Raw genomic sequence first — 21,412 nt, 5'->3', positions numbered from 1 at the left:
GCAGTAATAATTTCAATAAAATGCAGACTGAACTCCGAGTAGTGGCAACTTTTTTTTTATGATTTTATCCATTGTAATATACTACATACCTTTTTAATGCCACAATTTGGGTGGAACTACTTTGAACCAATTAGACAATTTTTCATTATCTACAAGATCAAAATTTGTGAAAAAAAAAATTGGCCAGTTTATGGTAATGAGAATTTACTTTGCCCCTCAAAAGGTCAACATAGTTCTAATATTCAACACAAAAATGGAAAATCAAATAAAGAAAAAACGAGGGTAAGTAAATTTGTTTCCATGGAAACAATTTGAAATTTCTCAGATACGCAATATTCAATTGGTGAGAAATACATAAAATGAAGGTTCACAATTCCAAAAAACAGATCCAATACTGTAAAATGACTAATTTTCACTGGGTTTAAATTTCGCTAAATTCACCGTTTCATACTTTAGATAAATGTTACATATTAACTGGGTTTTTATTTCAGCACATTTTCCAGTCTGCGAAATAAGCAAAATTAAAACCCGGTGAATAATTAACCCCTTTACAGTACCCCAAATTTTTTCTTCAGACTTTCCAAATAGCCAGGCAGAATAATCTCATAATATTTCTGTGTATCTATCATTAAATTTTAGCAAGTATAGATAAACTAATCTTGCATTACTCTATATATTCCTCACTTGTGATTAAGGGTTCAACCATCATAATTGGGGGGTGGGTTACTATCCATTCCATTACTCTATTGGCTTGGCTTCCACGGTCATAATATTCAATATCTGAGATTTAATAATTACATACACCTGTTTACCAAACAGGCACTTACCGAGACAAGAATTTTCAGCCAGTAAAATCAACAACAAAATTGTACACAATTTTTGTTTTCTGCACAAATTTTTTGTGAAATTACTCTAGGTTTAATGTATTTTGGAGTTTTCGTGTTGCCATAGAGACATTACCAATACCAGATATCTATCATTAGAAATGCATGAAATGCCTGTAAAAAATCAATTTGCATACATGTTCCAATTACAGACAGTATTTCACCAAATTTCTACACGATTACATTCATATACAGCCCTCTTAGTTGAAAATTGTATAAAGTATTACATTTTAAAAAGAAACTCTTATCTACCAAAATGTTGTTTATCGTTATACTGTTCATTCGTTAGAAAATACAAAACTAGAAATGTCTGTTTAGCTGTATTCATGCTTAAAGTCCTCCATAATCTTCTCCCCAAATTGTGTATTCTTTCTATGCGGCATTCCTATATTTGATCATACGCATTCTGCTTCTTACATGGACTTATAGCAAACAGGAAACCATCCTGTGGAGTAGACAAAAACAAACAAACTCATTGTAAATTTGAAATAACACTATCTCCCATTGGCTACTACAAGCCAATCAGAAATCTTGCTACAACCGATTGCTCTCTATCTTTATATATTTATTTGCTATTTGATCTAACATAGATGATTTTATTTTCACTGGAAGAATAAATAAATCATTTTTGTCACTTACCTTTATCAGGTAGGGCAAGTCTGACCAGAACTCAACATTAGGAATCAAGTCTCTTCCGTTCTCACGCTTCAGAACAAATTTATTAATCAAAATTCCACCAACAAAGTAAACAAAAACTAAAACAAAAAATCTGCAGAAAGAGAAACAATAAAAGTATTACTTGTACTGGATTATTGACATCAAAGATGCTTTGATTTATAGTTGCAAACAATCCACACTGAAAAATGCACTATGTGTCAGCACTAGCACTTGCAATTTGCACATACAAAAAATGTCAGGAGAGACAACAGTGATACTCAATGTCCAGAACTGTCGCCTGACACAAAAAATATTTAAAAAAAAAAAAAAAAATTTCATCTATTTTTTTTAACTTCCTGATCAACACTGGCAACAAATTTAAACAGCAAAAATATACACTAAACATGACAATAGATTTGCACTTACATAATGCATAGTATTCCTCCAGTACTCAAAGCTTCTTTCGGTGGACAAGCTTGAACGCATGCGTGCATTGAGGTGATTTTATATTCCTATTGAAAGAAAATCATTTTTTTAAATGTGTAGAACATTAAAATTAAAAGAATAGACTGGAGTAAACAAACTTGAACTTATAAACAATCACACCTGTATAAACCCAACTGTGAGTTACTTAAATCGAAAACAAGACGCTGGATTTAAATTTTTTCAATAATTACAGTTACTAATTACCGGTACAATTCCGGTGTGACCATATTGGTCGTTCATTCAGACTAGCCTCATCCACGGTCCTTGACAATTCACATGCGTACAATATTTGTAACATAACATTTTAAGTTATTTTATTCAATAATCATTTAAGTTCAATAAATAAAACAATATGTACCAAAAAAAAAAAAATATTTAATAAATAATAATTTAATATTTAAATATAAATATTCCTTTAAAAACAAGATTTGTCATGTGCATAAAGTTTGGTCTGATCTAGCTTTCATTTGAATGCATTTCTAAAATGGTATTGTTTAACTGAGAGTGCGAGTGAATCCTAAAAAAGGCTTTCACAACAATTACGTTTTAACTGAAAAAATAATTACTACATATCTCATTAATTATGCATGTAAAGTGCACCAATATTGAACGTGGTTATCCTTACACCTTTGTTTATAACATAAATAAATTGAAACCAATCGATTGAAAATTACTTATCGCGCACACAAGTGATAACCAATCAGTGGCCGTCTCTCATTAATTATGCAAGCAAAATGCACCAACATCGAACTTGGCCATCTTCACATGTTTGTTTATAAATTTGAAACTGAGCGTGTAAAAATTACTTGAGCTATCACATCCACAAGTCACGCCAATAATAACAACAACAACAACGCTGCCAAATCTTTCCTTTACTATACCTTCCCCTTCGTTTACACTACACTACGGGCAAGGCAAAAAAAATAGATACTAGTATTCAGATATACAAACAAAAGAAAATGTTCCAGAACTACTGTAAATAACTTATTTTGGCACGGACTGGTGTTTACAAGTCTGAGGATGTCACGAAATATTGTCGCAGTACAGAATCACTAAAATGACAGAGGCACAATGATGTCCCTTCAACTGAAATTTTGAAACTGATTATTTTTTGCAGAGAAAATTCAATGATTTATTTACCAGTACTAGTATACTAAGAAAAATTAGCCAAAAATTCCATTATCATAGCCATAAGAAAATGTTAACGCTGACGCCAGGCGACAACAATAATCCGGATACCTTGCCACTTCATGATCATTTCAGGCAAGGTAGAAATTATACATGATACCGTATTTGTTTCATTAGTATGGTAGCACATACTCTGATATACATTAAACAGGTTTTCTAAGGTCAAAGAAAATTACACTTCTTTATATGCACTTTTATTGGAAATGCACTTCTAATGAACCAAATTACACTAAAGGTACACTAAATTATACAAAAGTACAGTAAGAGCATGTAGTGTGACACAAACATAGATAACGCAGGTTTATATCAGGTATTTTTTACAAAATATCAAAACAAATATATAGTCAGCTACTTGGTAACCTTTCATTTTTTTCCCAAAGGTCATTTTTGCCAGCATAATTTTACCTTTATTTTGATCTTTAAACAAATAAAAGTTTTCCAACATCAGTGACAACTTTTATTTGACACAGCGGGTGTTTATCATAGCTCGAAAAAATTAGCATAATATTCAAATTAACAGCATGCTATATTTATCAGCCAATCAGTCACAGACTGCAGAGGCGAAATTTTCAACAATATGCAGTGTTCTCCCCAGGCCTTTCAAGCACTGCGGGCCCGCGTCGCTTAGACAAACAGCCGCGTCGCTTTTGTTTCGCCCGCGATCCTTGAAATCCTGCTCGCGATGCTTATTCACGTTGTATTGTTTACAAGTGTCAGCCTCGTCTAGCACATCTTTAAAACAATAACATGTATTGATCGAAAGGTAATCCCGCCTTTGTACATAGTTAGCCTTACAAACACAGTGATAAAAACGGAAGTCTACAAGAAGTTACCAAGTCTATCAAGGGTGCGGAGCTGGCAAACCCAAAATACTAGGGTAGTAATAATTTGCCCATTGCGTCGGGATGGTCTATCCCGAGTTGCTGCACTGCGATTAATTGCGTTTTTACTACTTCATCGCCAGTGACACTAATTACCAAGAATTAAAAAAACAAGTGAAATTAAGTCGCATCGGAAAAAAAAACTGTAAATAAATCGAAGTAAAAAGTATTCAACTGCAGACGAGACAGACGAGGAAAAAACGAACCCTGACCTCTAGAAATACCTCATTCATAGTGCGTCATTACCGAGGAACGCAACCCTAATGCGACGTAACGCATGTAGTGACATCACAACCAATGCATGCTGGGTTACAACGGAGATTTTGATTGAGGTAACAAAGATGGCGGCGCAGAGTGCATGTTTTTCCGCGATGTTTAAAAACAACATTTCGTTGGCGATTTTGATGTAATTTCTAAGTTAATCATCAATGAATCGTTTTAATTAAGCAAACATTCTAAGTTTGTGTATTTTTAAGCAAAAAAGTCAGGGACCGATGATCGCAACAGCAGCGGTGAATACCCGTTCAACGCAATGCCGTCAGCTGACAATGTTACGGTGATCGTAGCGTTACACAAATAATAGATAGATCAATGAAAAATCACTGACTTTAGTTTTGAAATGCCGTTGTAGAAAAAAAATGTCATTATTGATTTATTAATTTCTTCATACAGATTTTACAAATTTAACAAACAAATCTCTCCCCCCCCCCCGTCGTATGAACTGACAGTAACATTGGCACTAAAATTGACTGTACTTGTACACAAAATAATGATGAACCAGTTACCTCCACGGATAAACAATATATTTACTGACTGGCTATAAGTATTTCCATTTCTTTTCTGTTCTATTTCAAACTTGATTTGACTTGATGCACACATAAAACACAATGAATGTAAATGATAAAAATATATGAGATATGTATCTCTTCTTTATTTCAGTTATAATGTTTGTTGGGGAAACTAATTATTATGCAAACAAAATTATGCAAATAAGATGTATTGTTATGTAAATTAGCCGCGATGCTTGGCTTAGAGTCTGGGGAGAACACTGTAATATGTCCATGCTAGAGTACCGGTACCCACAAAACTATAGGATGGTAACCAGGCTAGCAGTCTGGCATTACCTTGTTAAAGAAACATAATTCCACTTACATATTTCAAGGGTGATGTTTCTCCCAAAGCTAGTAGGATAGGTGAATCAGCATCACAATTACATTTATAAGTCACTATAGAAGATCTGGAAAAAAAAAAAAATGTTTATGGTGAAATGGTGCTTTTCATTATTGTTGTAATCAAGTGTTTATATGGAAGGAATATTTCCAGATGATAATAAACCAATATTACAGTCTCTGACTTGTGTCTACTTTGTGCCACTCTCCATGTGATGGCACATCACACCTTCTGTCCCGACATCTGAATCTATATAATAAAATAGCATCCTTACCTTTTATCAGTGGTGACCTCTTCTTTATATGTTAGTACCACAGTCCCTAATGATGGTACGGAATACTCTACAGAATCCTGAGTTCCAAGATTATACAACGAATCATGAACATGCTGACATGCCTACAAGTGAAACGTTTGTAGTAAATTTTGTTATATTTATTTTAAAATACCAGGTAATGAACAAATTTTAATCTTCAATTTTGAATATTAGTATGCACGTTTGAGAATGGACTGGGCTGCGAGCGTTGCTGTGGAAAGTTTTGAAGAAAAAGTGATGTCAACTCACAATTTTTGTGTTTTGAATAAGTTTTGTTGTCAATATCGATGATTATGCAAGTTTATACTACAAAGTGACCAAGACACGTTAAGAATGCGGAAGAAAGAACACTGGTATCATCTCTTAATTAAGAGTTGTGCTTTGAGTACTGCAGTTATTTGTTTACCTCGGGTGAAAAAAATTTCAAAGCAAAGTCACAAAATAACACCAAGTTAATTGATCAAATATACTACTCCATCATATTGACAAAGATATAAAAAAATACATTCTAAATTACAAAAAGGTATGCCTATTATTCAGTATACTGAAAAGTGGTCCAATATTTATACTTACAGCAACACCGTCACAAGAAGTCCCAAGTCTCATTGCAGTGCATGGATTGTAACTAGAAAAGAAATTTAAGACAAAAATTAAATTAAAACAAGCCATGCATGGCACAGTCCTCGTTAGTTATCGAATTTAAAATATATAGTTTTGTTTATAATAATATAGCTGGAATATAAACATGTCAGGAATATGATTATGACGATTGTTTAACATTCAAATGATTGACATTTGTATCTGATTGTCAAACGAGTATTGAGAGATATTGCTCTGGAGCAGCATTAATTAAAACAGAATCAGCCATTTTGAATACATGTATAATGAATATATAAAATTTGAACGTATTCAGTCACAGCAAGTCAGAGATATGGCACTAGAACCATATTTATTAAAACAAAATGGCCACCAGTCGGCCATTTTGAATCTTATCTGAAAACAAAATGATGTGCATCAAGGTCCTATAATGTCCAACGTATATATACCAAGTTTGAACAAAATCCATCTGTAAACATCTGAGAATGCTTTTGATGATTTTTAGAACAAAAATGGCCGCCATTCGGCCATCTTGAATCAGATCGTGAAACAAAATGGTGTGCATATGTATAATATCATGTATGATGTATGTGTAAAGTGATTGTGATTGGTCCAGGCATTTCTAAGATACAGGTCCGGACGCACGCACACATAGGCACACGGAAGCACAGAGGTCAAAAACAAGTTCCTGTTTTTGGAACAGGGACTAACAAATGGCTAGTTAATTTTCAAGTGAACAAGTCATTGAAAATGACACAGTTCCTGTTAAATTTTTGAAAGTTCTTTTTGTGCTCGTCATATTAAAGCGGAGGGGTTGTCACGAGCGTGTCCACGAAACTTGAGTTCTAAGTGGCGTATACAACAGATTGTTTATTTACATCAAAACACATGTTCCGTGTAGTAGTAATATGGCCAAAAATAAAAACGGCCGTTATTCGGCCATCTTTGATCTGATTATGAAACACACTGATATGTATGATGTATGTGCCAAATTCAAATGAAAATGGTACATAAAATACAACATTTTCAAAAAAGAAGATGGCTGCCAGTCGGCCATTTTGAATCGAATCGCTAAACCACTGCATGTGCATATGTCCCACATAAGGTACTAGGCACATGCAAAGAATGAACAGAATCAGTCCACAGGATTCTGAAATATGACTCTGGACAGACTGACGCACAGACAGACGAACACACAGACGGACGGATGGACGGACAGACTCAGGAACTCACGAACTATCGGGACATGTATCCTAACATGTATAATCTATATACTAAATTTGAATGAAAACTGACAAAGCATGTCCAAAATACGACATTTTCAAAAAACAAGATGGCTGCCAGTCTGCCATCTTTGATCCAATTGTGAAATAAATCGTCATGGACATGTATCCTAACATGTATAATCTATGTACCAAGTTTGAATGAAAACTGACAAAGCATGTCCAAAATACAACATTTTCAAAAAACAAGATGGCTGCCGGTCGGCCATTTTGAATCGAATCGCTAAACCACTGCATGTGCATATGTCCCACATAAAGTACTAGGCACATGCAAAGAATGAACAGAATCGGCCCAAGGGAATCTGAGATATGACTCTGGACGGACACACCAATGCACAGACACACGGAGACCGAATTATAAGTCCTCGTTTTCGGACTTCGTCCGAACGGGGACCAATTAACACCACAACAAGGATTATTATAACCCTAAGCTCCAAAAATTACAATTCCACTTTAAGTCAATCAGGTTTATCTGCTCAAATATCAAGTATTTTAACTGCAAAAAGCATAGGTGATCGAATGTATTCTTAAACATTTCAAAAAAGTTGGTAAAATTCAGTTCAATTCACTAACATTAAAAATGTGAAAATTTCATTTGCGTTCTTAAAAAAATAGAAAAATGAAAAAAACTTTCCTATTAAAAAAATAACTATTAAAAGCAGATCATCAAAAGTGAAAAAGTGGTCACATAAGACATGTGGTCTTCATACATAGGTTGCTCATATATGTTATGCCATGGGACTACTTAAACGTGTTCACTGTAGGCAGGTGGTTGTTGTATACAGCTTGGCCGCTGACACTGGTTTCACAGTATTGGCATTCTCTCTATATATTTATACCCATGATGACCTTTATTTTTAATCAGTAAATAATTTACAATTCACAGATCTATAATAATGCACTACGGTAGTAACAATTACAGCTAAATATAGTCTCAGAACGAGTAAATAAACATCATGGGAAAACCACAAACTGTGCACATGTTGAAGAAAAATTAGCTGTCGGCGATACACACAAAGGATGCTGGGAACACAAACACAAATTTTCCCAAACTTTGAGGAAAAAGAAACAATTATGCACACATTATCAATATACACTTGAAAGATTTTGCAATTATTTATAGTACATGACTGAATCTGAACACTGGATCTAGTAATAACATGTAAATGCAAAATTTCCCTAATTGACAATAGCTGTGATTTTGAATATTTTTTTGTTTAAATACATGTATAACCACATAGAGATGACCAATGACCAATTGTCTTTGTTTTAAACACAATTGAATAGACACAAGGCTATACCATAAAAGGCGATGTGAAAACGGTTGATAAAACCAGTCATGTGATACACACAAAGGATGCTGGGAACACAAACACAAATTAAGCATAGATTTCCCAAGAAAATTTTCACGTGACGGGGAACATAGAAAATTATGATGCACGACATACACTATTATGGACAGAGACACAATCATCAGTGAGAGACTATCAGAGAGAGGTAAATAACATGATTTCACCAAGGGCACCCACTAAAACTTGATTTCAATAGTTGGTGTGGTCACTTTTTTTTTCATTTGCAAGTGCTTCAATGTACAATATATATAATCGTATATGCTATGCTTTCAGTGTCCACATTTTGGCGATGGTCAATACAAATTAATACTAATGACACAGGAACAATGTTAATAATACGAGGTTATTACGAGGATACCTCAAAGTATGCACGAAGACAGTACAGCGGGAGTATCAACCAACGCACAGCGGAGGTCGATGTGACGGGGTACTATCTGAGTGCATACTTTGAGGTATTCTCGTAATAACCTCATTATTATACATCTTTTCCTTCATGTGAGCGCACGATAATTCAAATGCAAATGTACTACAGCATTATTGTGTATTCTAACTTACCTATATTGAGCTTTGTCTGAGGCTGTTAATCTGTCAATCCTTTGAAAAAAAAAAAATATACATTAAGTGTTATCAATATCAAGATTGCTAAAATAAGAGTAAATATCTTTGATATCCATGTATTGTGGATGATGTGCAACTAAGATTCCATTGCATGCGAGCTCCATGTTTGCGTCAATCAAACCAATTGCATCATATTATGGGAAATAGAAATGAGCAAGCACTTAATTCATGTGATGTAAGAACGATGGGGGAAAACATCCTGAGACAAACGCTAACACATCAGAGATTGTCTTTGATTTTGTGATCATCCTTCATACTCTTATCAAATAAATATTTGCTAATACACATTTTGCAATGTGAAGTACCGTATATTTATTCGCAAGACATTTGTAGTTTTGTTCTTATTTAATTCACACTGATGATTCTATACTTGTGTCAGTGACTACTTTGTCTTATGCCTGTTGCCATGTGCTGCATCAACTTTTTACCCAAGTCTCTTTTTTGTGTGTTTTGAAAGAAATTTTGTTTTCTGGCAACAAATAATGCACCATATGTCATGAAATCCAATGTTTTTGAAATCACTGATTTTTACTCCAAAAACTCAATGACTTCAAAATTTTGTATTCTAAAAGCTCAACCATTTATCAAAACTGATTATTCAAAATAGTTGAAAATTTAGAAAAGCCCATACATTTTGTAAACCATATTGTGTCATAACTTCACTTACAATGGTGTCTGAGAATGCTTTACTTTATCCAGACTGTGTACATCAAACGTTCCAATTAACTGACCAGCATTGTCCTTTAGTTCACAGGAACAGTAATCAGAGGAACCCACAAGTTTTTCACATGTATAACTTAATACACAGTGAGTAAATGCTGTCACAAAAACCAAGATAACAAGCTCTGTATAGTGCCCTCTATCCATATTCTAACATACATGTACAAGTCACATTAGACGGTAATTCTGCTGTACAAAAAAAAAAGAGAAAAAGGTATAAATCTCAAACCCATTAAGCAAAAGAATATGAAAATTAAGAGTGTGAATCACTCATAAGGCCTTGCAAAAAAAAAAAAAAAAATGTGAGGTGCTTTTTTTTCCCCAAAAAATATTTGACAGTGCACAAATTTTGCAGGTTTTAATCAATTCGTCAACAGAGGGAGATGTGTAATAAAGGAAAAAAATCAAAGATTCCAATGAGAATATGAACTGGAACTTGCAATACATTCTGTGGACAAAAGAGACCACTTTTTGTACAATGTACTTTACCTTTATTCTCTCCAAATATTGAGTGTCTGGGAAGCAGAATATTTTGTTGGTGGTGCGCGCACCCTGACCATACATGGTAATACACATGTATGACGATACTACTATTTGAAATATACTATTGTAGCTGAAAATTAATAATTTGATTAAAATTGGATGGGATCAGTGTTCTGTGTAAAGCAGCCATGCTTGTGGAAAGACGCACAGAATCATGAGTAATCATGTGTTATCCATGGGGCTTCTCTCCCTAATAAAAACATTTTTCCTGATTTCAACATATCGCAAGGATCATGTTAGATAAACGTTATATAAATTTTCATAATAACCCTTCATGAAAAACAATTTTGAAAATATATTTCATCTTTATAACATGTTTTCATCGCGTCTCCTTACCACAAGAATGCTCCTGCACAATTGCTTTATAAAATCCTGTACATGTACATTTCATAAAGCCATGATTAATTTTAATATCACATTCATAATTATTACCAGTACATAACTTTCAAAAGACAAGTATAATGCCTTTGTGGATGAATAAGATGCATTCATGTATTTCAAAACTGTCAGTGTGGCTTTTGACTATTAAATCACAACAATTTCCATGAAATGAATAAGTCTAGTAATTTTAATATTTTGCGCCAAACTTTACTTATCATACAGATTGTACTTATCTATGAATTAATTGGATGGGATCAATGTTCCTCATAAGTTGGTTGTGATTGAAGGAAAGACAAACGATCATCCGAATCGTGCGGTTTCACAAGCTCGGTGTAAACATACTCTCCCACGCACCTGTGCGGGATTGCACTGATAATTCCCATATTTTACCTTGGTAAAATCCATAGATCTGATTGGAGGCGCCTCTGAAGCATGCACCCAATCAAGGTTGCCATAACATGTGACAACTGGTCATAAATATAATGAAGCGTTGTGTTGACGATCGCGAAAAACCGCTGATGCAATTTTTGACTGCCTTGCCACAGTTCCTAATTGGCAGCCTGAGGATTGTCTTTGGTATGTGGCCTAGTACTAAACAACAACTACAGTTGGTCGAACTGTATACATTGTATGCAGACTATCACTTGATTCCATAATGATGCGATTTTGATGCAGATACCACAGTCGATTTCATGCGTCCAATCCGCAAAGCATGGAGACCAACACGAAGCCTCGGCCTTGAGCATGGGTCGGTTTGTGCAAAATATTGAAATCATTCCCAAAGCAAGTTCACAGTTCATACCTCAAAGACATACAGTTGCTACGTTTTCAAACATACGACTGTTCACATTATACTGAGAGAATATAGTTTGCATTATGTACATGTACCAGATATTACCATGCATTTCAAGGTGGCCGTATGTCATATCAGTGTTTCTTTAGTACAGTGAAAAATTTGAAAACAAATTAAAAAAATGAATTGATCTAATCAGTTGGATTTTTAGCCCTCGTGTAACAAATAGTAAAATGTCAGCTCAATTTAGGGCTGAGAAGAAAACTATAGCTATAACGAGCAATTTGACTCGACAATGAATAACTCAAGTATTGCCAGAGAGGGCGCACTTAAATATGCGTTGGTGTCTGGGTAATTTCTGAATCATTTATCTGTGAAGAATTGTAATTGAAACATGCAATATTTGTTAATCGCTTTATTTATTTTGTTTTATACAAGATCAATATTACTGTATTCTGACTTACACACTGTTTCAAAATACGGATTCTGTTTGAAGCGCATGCACCTATGTACATTATGTACAGTCATAGTTTAATGATCCAGTATACAAGACGTGCAATTTTCGGTTTATATGCACTTCAGTTCTATTGGAGATGCACTTTCAACAGAGCAAATATGGTATACAGTTGGAAAGAGTTCCTTTTGTACCCCCCATCCCTAACCCTAACCCTACCCTCCAGCACTCATTTAATTGTACATGCCCCTCCTAAGGACATCTATAGTTATCTAGAGGGGGCATATACAAATGAATTGGATAACTGGGAGTGAGGGTTAGAGTTTGGGTTAGGGGGCACACAAGGAACTCTTGCCACAGTACCTCCATGGGCATAGCAATATAACAGTATAAACTAAGGAAACAATGGGGGTACTGTTCTTCAACTTGTAATCTGCTATCTATTAAGCAACATTTCAAGAGACCAGAGACTCGGATCCCAACCCGTCATTCGCACGGGGGAAGGGAGGGGGGGGGGGTCACACCAGTGTACGGAAATACACATAAACAGTTGCACGTGTACGTGTACGGGCTGTGTCATTACCGTGACCGGTGAGATATAATACGATGTGCATGAGAGTGAACACGTACACGCTTTTTTTAGTTTTGGTGCATGAGAAATAAAACAATAACTGTACCTCTATTGATTTGTTGACGCAAGGCACAAATGTCCAACAATAACAGCAACAAAAATAATAACAACGCCCGCTGAACTGGAAACGCGACGTCAGTTTAACTTTAAAAGGGAAAGTTACTGCACGTTTGGGTCACAATTTATCAGTCGCCTCCAACAGACAAATCATGTGATACAGGTCATGTGATCAGATGATCCTTAACTTTCTCATTTTAATTTCACGAGATTTTGTTATATCATATTTGTTCCAAGACTAACAATAACGTGTTTAATCATAGCAATAAAAATGTAATTTGATCAAAGTAACTCATGTTAATACGTGTCGAATTTGGAGCATTGAACCTTTTAACTAACCTAACTTCTGCCGTAGCTGGCGATATACTTTGCATGTTTCTGCTCAGCAAGTTAAGGGGCTTTGTGCACATAAGAGCGAAATGTACCAGAGTGAGTAATTCAAAAGTGCGAAACGTACCGGAGTAAGACTAGTGTAATTCAAAAGTCTGTCTGACAGTTGAACGAAAGAGATGGCTGATCACAATTCTCTTCATGAAAGGCTTCGACATCCACATGTAAATGGTAAGAAATATGTTCCATACTTCCAAGTTATTCGTAAACATCCGTTCATGATCTCATGTTTTCATTTTCACCACTTTTACTACTGTTCTTAGAATAAACAACAAGATCGAAATAATTTGTTGAAACCAATATACAAACTTTTCGAATTTAAAACAATTAATGTTTGAATAAAATGGTAAGGTTGTTTTTGGCTGTCATCGTACTGATCAATATACGAGATGTACTATGACAATGAATGAGAGTAAAACGGAAACGACTTTTCAAAGGTCGTCGAACTTCCTTCTCGGGGTCAACACACTTTCGACAACCTCTTTCTCCCAGCTTCGTCATCTGTTTGGTTATTTTCTATACACAAAACATATATACGGCTGTCTGTAGTTTACCTACCCATATGAAAAAAATGTCCAGTCATGTTACTGAATTATCACTAGTCACTTTTTTTTACATTTGATCATATTTAATATCCAGAATGTTCTTGTTTATAATTTATAAAGACAATTTTCATAAAATCAACCAAAATTAAAATCAACATGTGCAGAACTTACTCTAAATAATTAAGCAACCCAACCAGCAGTATTGTAATATAGCACACTAAGTATCTATAGTACTATTAGCTTATTATTACAAATTGTTACATTTGAACTATCAATATTTCTATTTTGTATACAAAACAGATGGCTACATTCCAATACTGCTGGAGGGGTTGCTTTTTAATTCACATTAAGAATGGTTTTTCCAGGTATGAGTGTGTAAATTTAATCTAGAGAGGAACTGTTATTGTCCCCAAATAGTTTCCTAGATGTAGTATTGTGGATCAGGGAGAAGTAGTTTACTTCAACATGCATCAAAGGTTTCCTGTTTACTCGAACTCGAAATACAGGTCAATGACCCTGAAAAATTGGTCATCTGAAAAAAATAACAAATCTTGTACCTTCAATTAATTTATTTTACTCGTGATGCAACAAAGACATTCCCTTCTATTTATAAACTTCACAGTTTAAACTGATACGAAAGGTTTCTATTGGCCAATTGAATAACATTAAAACTTTTAAATGAAAGTGTTGCCCACTGTGCTTGTTGATTGGCTGGTTTGATTCAACTGCTATTGAAATTTATAAATATTTATGAAGATGGAGGGAATGCCTTTGTTGTACTGAGAGTAAAGAGTTTATTGTAGGCTTGCCAACTTACTATGTCTTGATGGATAATATGTTCTGGTACATGTATATTAAAAATGTCATTGTCTGACCTTTTGTGTCAGTCCTTGACCCAGTGTGGTTCTATTGTGTACTTGTCCTATCTGATTTACTAACAGACAGACATGTAAATATTTAATGTGAAGAATTATTTATCAAGCCTAATAATTCAAGCATTCATATATTTAATATTAACTGATTGCACTGCATCAACATTTTGTGTAGCAGCTTTCCCTGGTCCCATGAAAAAATAACTGGTACATACTACAATGTAAATGCATCTTTTTCCCTATATTTCAAGTTTTTCACATGTATATTCATATCACTTCATCTTAGGGTTTGTATTACCGGTATTTTCAATTTCTAATACTAGTAATTGAAATTTGATCGATATACAATATTCTAATCTAATAAATCTATTGATCCACAATTTTGGGATCAAACATGGATTAGGAAATCATAATTAGTTTTATTTGTCCATAAAGTGAGACAAGTACGTGCACGTTCCAACAATGTCAGTTTTTTTCTCTCCCATAATTTGATATGTTAACAGTCAGCGAGAGCTATTGCCGTGGCTCTGTCTGTCCTTCAGTACAGCAAATTTACGAACGCGATATCTTAAAGATCAGAATCAGATGAAATATTTCATGTGTATATTTGACTCCCGTGTGCGAAGCACAAAAGGGAGTCTTTGCAGTTACCCTGTCTGTATGTCTGTATGTCTGTGTGTATGTATGTATGTCACTTTTTTTGTTCCACCGTTATCTCAAGAACCACTAATCAAATTTTGGTGAAACTTGGTACATAGATGCTCTGGGATAATGCGCAGAGTTGATTAGGTTTTGGTAGAAATCTATGAATATTAATTACCTAATTTGCATGATAATTAGCTGATTTTTAGCTGTTCCAAGACTGTTCCACTGATATCTGAAGAACCACTCATTGGATTTTGATGAAACTTGGCACATGGATGCTCTGAACTAGTGCGCAGATTTGATTAGTTTTGGGTAAAAATCTATGAATATTAATTATCTAATTTGAATGATAATTAACTGATTTCAAGCTGTTCCATGACTGTTCCACTGATATTTGAAGAACCACTCACTGGATTTCAATGAAACTTGGCACATGAATGCTCTGAACTAATGCGCAGATTTGATTAGTTTTGGGTAAAAATCTGTTAATATTATTAATTACCTAATTTACATAATGATTAATCAATTTTCGGCTTTTCCACTGATATCTCAAGTACTAATCATAACATTTCAATAAAACTTGGTACATAGATGTCATATGACACTGCACAGACCTGGTAGTGTTTAGGGTAATATCAGTACATATTAATTACCTAATTTGCATAATTAATTAATTTTCAGCTTTTGATATTTCGAGTAGTAATGATCACATTTCAATGAAACTTGGTACATAGTTACTTGAGGACTGTGCAGAGACCTAATTAGTTTTTGGGTAAATATTTGTGCATATTAATCACCTTATTAGCATAATTAGTTAATTTTCAGCTTTTCACCTGATATCTCAAGTACTAATCATCACATTTTAATGAGACTTGCGACATTTTCTAGGACTATGCAGAGACCTGATTAATTTTATAATAAATAATTGTGCCTATTAATTACCTAATTTGCATAATTAGTTAATTTTTTGCTGTTCTATGGCTGTTGTACTGATGTCTACAAACCACTCATTGGATTTCAATGAAACTTTTAAAGAGTACCCATCACATTTCAATGAACCTAGGACTATACACCATATTAGTTTTTGGTAAATCTGTATGCTTCTTAATCACTTAATTAACATAATTAATTAATACTGATATCTCAAGTATTGATAATCACATTTGAATAAAACTTAGTACATAAATGCTCTAGGACAATAGACAGCCTGATTAATTTTGGGTTAAAATCTGTTCATATTAACTCTCTAATTAGCATAATAATTAATATTTTTTGGGTTCTAATCACATTTCAATGAAACTTCAAGTTGGTACATTGTGCAAACCTTATTAGTTTTACACTTAAATCTGTTCATATCAGTTACCTGATTTACATAATTAGTTTTCAGCTATTCCATCAATATCTCAAGTACAAGTAATTTTGAATTAATTTTTAATGTGTCTTCAATACTCTCAGCACACGGGAGTTCTTTCTAAGCTTTCTTTGATTTTATGGTGTTTTTGAATAATCACAGCTGATAAACTCGTTTGACTGCTGACAATATCCGATATCTTTATTGCTGCATATTTATAGTGCCTGAATACCATTATTGCTGTCTTTGAATTTCATTCACACATGTTTTTTCATGCATCCTACCCGACATTTTGTTGTTGAATTGGCTTCCAGCCAATTTACCTTCACACATTTGCGCAGGGCTTTCCTATTATCAACGATGTGAAATTATTTTGTGTTTTTATTTTGTTAGTGACCATTTTCTAAATAATGTGTGTCATATCAACAATGGTCCACACAAATTTAATTATGTATTTGGTTATTATTAAACTATTTCTTTTTAAAAGGCTAATTACTCTGACATATCCAAATACATCAGTATTTCTGGTGCATTATTATAGATCTGTGCAAGTTATTTACTGATGGAGAAGGAAGTCTCTTGCATACATAAGTGTTAAAACACCTACAAAAATGACTAAGGGGCATACCAATAGTGTAATTATCCCTTCATATATCTCCAATCAATATGTGCAAGTGAATGCACTATTCATTGTTTACTGTTTTTCTTCTTCAAAAAGAGGCGATTCAGTTTTTCTGTTTCTATTTTCCCAAACAAATTTTTACTTTTTTAATTTAAATATCATTATTTTCCTTCACATCAGTAGCAAATGGATCTAATGAATTATCTCTATTTATAATTTGCCTAATTCAAATATTTTCATTCATAATTTACATTTGTAGTTGTATAATTTTGACTGATTAGTCCCCATTCGAACGAAGTCCGAAATTGGGGACTATTAATTTGGGTTCATTCCGTACGGCCGAAGCTGTATCTCAGACACCCATTGACGGATTTCATTCAAACTTTACATGAAGACAATACATACAGTAATGTCTTACATATGCGCGTCAAGTTACTTTATGATCAGAGCAAAAATGGCTGACTGGTTGCAGCAGATTCTCTGAGATGACTGGGCTGATTTGGATCAAAGTTGGTATGATGATCATACATATTGGGTTGTAGGTGCACATCATATTTTTTTCGTGATTCGAACAAATATGGCTGACTGGTGGCCATTTTGTTTTTCATAGTACCCATGCTACATGTACTTTCTCTTGGATGCAATGAATGTTTCTCTTTAAATTCTGTACAAAGATAGTATATCAAGGGATACATGTGCACCAACATTATTTTTGTGATTCGATTCAATATGGCTGGCCAATGCCCAATTCTCGTGTGAAAGCACTAAATCATAATTCTTTACAAATCCATCTCCTATTAATGGTTTCAATCTAATCTCAATGACTTCATCAGCATCAAACTGATATGTCAGATCACACAATTTTGGACGGGGACTGTGTCAGTAACAATGACTTGTTAGGGGCCCAAGCCTGAAGGGCGAGGCCCCTATTCTTATTGTCCGGTTTTTTAGGGGCCCAAGCCCAAAGGGCGAGGCCCCTATTATTATCGTTCAGTTTTTTCTTTCTTTCTTTCTTTCTTCCGTAACTTTTTTCGTCAAGCCGTTTGAGAAAACTGCTGAACTGAATAGTCTGAAAATGCTCTATACTTATAGTCCCTAATGTGAACTAGTGCAACATGCTTTCAGAATTTTGATTGGTCGATTAGTTTGGCAGCCATATTGGATTGAAATAAAACCGGAAGTGGCTGTTTGACCACTTTCTTAGGGTCTAGGCGTCTAGATTTTTTTATGGCATATAGTACAACTCATGTGTAATAGATATCAGCAATAAAAACTTTAACGGTCATGTGACTTTTCCCGCCATTTTGTTTTTCCTAAAAACGACAAAAAACGCTTAAAAATCTTCTTCTTCAGAACCACCAAGCAGAATGCTCTCATATGTAGTATTTATCTTCTATATATGAATCCCATTTATGTTTGAAAAAATTATTGTGATTGGTCACGTGGTTTGGCCGCCATATCGGGTTTCTTCTAAACAGGAAGTAGTTTTTTTACTCATGCCACACTTGAGAGATTATTTTCCATATTGCTGTATGGCATCTCTATATCAATCTCTTTCAGAAACCTAAAAAAGATTTCAGATCAGTCACATGGTTTGGCCACCATCTTGGATTTTAAGCAAAATTGTCCAAAAGTTTGGGTATTTGTTTCTCAGAGGTGATTCAACCAATCTACTAGATGTTTTTATATTTACCATGCCTAGCCTTAGCTACATATGAGAAAAATAATATTATTATGATCAGTCACATGGTTTGGCCGCCATCTTGGATTTTATGAAAACAAATCTTGTGCAATTACATGTGTTGTATTGGTCCGATTTGGATAAAATTGTATATGTGCATACTACTCTTGAGATGCATTCTTTCAACTGAATGGCACGTGGCTGGGTTTTGTCGCTGGGCGCCTAAGGGGTGGGGGCTTCTAACCTCATTAATATGCATAACTGATATATCTCAAGCACTGTTGGAGTTAGGAAGATGAAACCTGTGTTATTATGACAACATTAAACAATTGATTTCATTAAAATAACAGATGACCATATATGGTCATGTGAACTCATTAATATGCATAACCATTATATTTTAAACACTGTTGTAGTTAGGAAGATGAATCCTGTGTTATTATGACAACAGTGAACAAGAGATTTGATAAAAATAACAGATGACCGTATATGGTCATGTGAACTTATTAATATGCATAGCAGTCATATCTAAAACACTGTCGCAGAGCAGGACATTTAACTCGTGTCATTATGAAGACATTGAATGAAAGATGTAACTAACATTAGAAATGGCTATATATGATTATGTGATCTCATTATTGTGCATAAAAACATGGCTTATTTTATATCCTGAAAACCATATTTCGATAACCAAACCAGGTAAATACATGGTACCAATTTCATTTTGATCTCATGTTACTGATAATTCAAGCTACCTGATTGTCTAACATGTGATCTCATTAATTATGAAACAGAATCTTGTCAGCTTGGGCCCCGGTGACGCCGCTTGCGGCTTTAATTCTTCTTTCTTCTTTCTTTCTTAGGGGCCCAAGCCCAAAGGGCGAGGCCCCTATTCTTATTGTTCGGTTTTTTAGGGGCCCAAGCCCGAAGGGCGAGGCCCCTATTCTTATTGTCCGGTTTTTTAGGGGCCCAAGCCCGAAGGGCGAGGCCCCTATTCTTATTGTTCGGTTTTTTAGGGGCCCAAGCCCAAAGGGCGAGGCCCCTATTATTATCGTTCAGTTTTTTCTTTCTTTCTTTCTTTCTTTCTTCCGTAACTTTTTTCGTCGAGCCGTTTGAGAAAACTGCTGAACCAAATAGTTTGAAAATGCTCTATAATGATAGGCTCTACTATGAACTGGTGCAACATGCTTTCAGAATTTTGATTGGCCAATTAGTTTGGCAGCCATATTGGATTGAAATAAAACCGGAAGTGGCTGTTTGACCACTTTCTGAGGGTCTAGGTGTCTAGATTTTTTTTATGGTATATAGTACAACTCATGTGTAATAAATATCAGCAATAAAAACTTTAGCGGTCATGTGACTTTTCCCGCCATTTTGTTTTTCCTAAAAACGGCAAAAAACACTTAAAAATCTTCTTCTTCAGAACCACCAAGTAGAATGCTCTCATGTGTTGTATTTAGCTTCTATATATGAATCCGATTTAGGTTTGAAAAAATGTTTACGATTGGTCACGTGGTTTGGCCACCATTTTGGATTTCTTCTAAACAGGAAGTAGTTTTTTACTCTGGCAACACTTGAGGGATTATTTTCAATTTTGCTTCATGGCATCTGTATATCAAACTATTTCAGAAACCTAAACAAAATTTCAGATCAGTCACATGGTTTGGCCGCCATTTTGGATTTTAAGCAAAATTGACCAAAAGTTTGGGTAATTGTTTCTCAGAGACGATTCAACCAATCTACTATATGTTTTTATATTTACCATGCCTGGCCTTAGCTGCATACGAGAAAAATAATATTATTTTGATCAGTCACGTGGTTTGGCCGCCATCTTGGATTATGTGAAAATAGAAATTATGCAACTACATGTTTTGTATTAGTCTGATTTCTTTCAAATTTTGTATGTGCATTTGTGTCATCAGATGCATCATTTTGCCCCAATAGCACAATGTTAGGCCACGTGGCTGGGCACCCATGGGGTGGGGGCTTCTAACCTCATTAATATGCATAACTGTTATAACTCAAGCACTGTTGTAGTTAGGATGATGAATCCTGTGTTATTATGACAACCTTGAACAAGAGATTCGATTAAAATAACAAATGACCATATATGGTCATGTGAGCTCATTAATATGCATAACTGTCATATCTCAAACACTGTTGCAGTTAGGAAGTGGAATCCTGTGTTATTATGACAACAGTGAACAAGAGATTTGATTAAAATAACAGATAACCATATATGGTCATGTGAACTCATTAATATGCATAGCAGTCATATCTAAAACACTGTCGCAGTTA

General features: G+C 34.5%; 2 protein-coding genes across 3 annotated transcripts in view; one reads left to right on the top strand and one right to left on the bottom strand.

Moving 5' to 3' along the window:
* Positions 1-1,141: 1,141 nt before the first annotated feature.
* LOC102805905 (uncharacterized) lies at positions 1,142-13,142 on the bottom strand. 2 transcript variants are annotated; one of them, XM_085501286.1, is made up of 9 exons: positions 12,998-13,142; positions 10,097-10,335; positions 9,367-9,405; positions 6,153-6,204; positions 5,541-5,662; positions 5,249-5,333; positions 1,968-2,053; positions 1,524-1,653; positions 1,142-1,329 (listed from the first exon to the last, which is right to left on the bottom strand). In XM_085501286.1, the coding sequence occupies exons 2-9, from the start codon at positions 10,294-10,296 to the stop codon at positions 1,270-1,272; spliced, it is 774 nt and encodes a 257-aa protein (XP_085357412.1). In that variant the 5' UTR covers positions 10,297-10,335; positions 12,998-13,142; the 3' UTR covers positions 1,142-1,269. The 2 variants fall into 2 exon arrangements, with proteins under 2 accessions (XP_085357412.1, XP_085357413.1); XM_085501287.1 differs by having other exon boundaries at positions 10,097-10,338; positions 12,998-13,138.
* Positions 13,143-13,391: 249 nt separating this feature from the next.
* LOC144364093 (sterol O-acyltransferase 1-like) overlaps positions 13,392-21,412 on the top strand; it is a 73,115-nt gene continuing 65,094 nt past the window's right edge. Inside the window, exon 1 of the mRNA XM_085501284.1 lies at positions 13,392-13,569. Within this exon, the coding sequence (XP_085357410.1) occupies positions 13,518-13,569 (52 nt within the window). The 5' untranslated portion in view covers positions 13,392-13,517. The remainder of the gene's footprint in view (positions 13,570-21,412) is intronic.

The sequence above is a fragment of the Saccoglossus kowalevskii genome, chromosome 7 (assembly GCF_978046115.1).
Source record: "Saccoglossus kowalevskii chromosome 7, keSacKowa6.1, whole genome shotgun sequence".
In the NCBI taxonomy this organism is placed as follows: Eukaryota; Metazoa; Hemichordata; class Enteropneusta; family Harrimaniidae; genus Saccoglossus; species Saccoglossus kowalevskii.
The sequence above is the reverse complement of the archived record's forward strand: the minus strand, read 5'-3'. Positions and strand labels throughout refer to the sequence as shown.

Bases quoted from the DNA above. Each gene is read 5' to 3' on its own strand.
- LOC102805905 (XM_085501286.1), bottom strand. From the start codon at position 10,296: ATGGATAGAGGGCACTATACAGAGCTTGTTATCTTGGTTTTTGTGACA. The intron at 9,406-10,096 runs GTAAGTGAAGTT...TTTTTTTCAAAG, and splicing joins AAGCATTCTCAGACACCATT to GATTGACAGATTAACAGCCT. The intron at 1,330-1,523 runs GTAAGTGACAAA...TCTACTCCACAG, and splicing joins ACTTGCCCTACCTGATAAAG to GATGGTTTCCTGTTTGCTAT.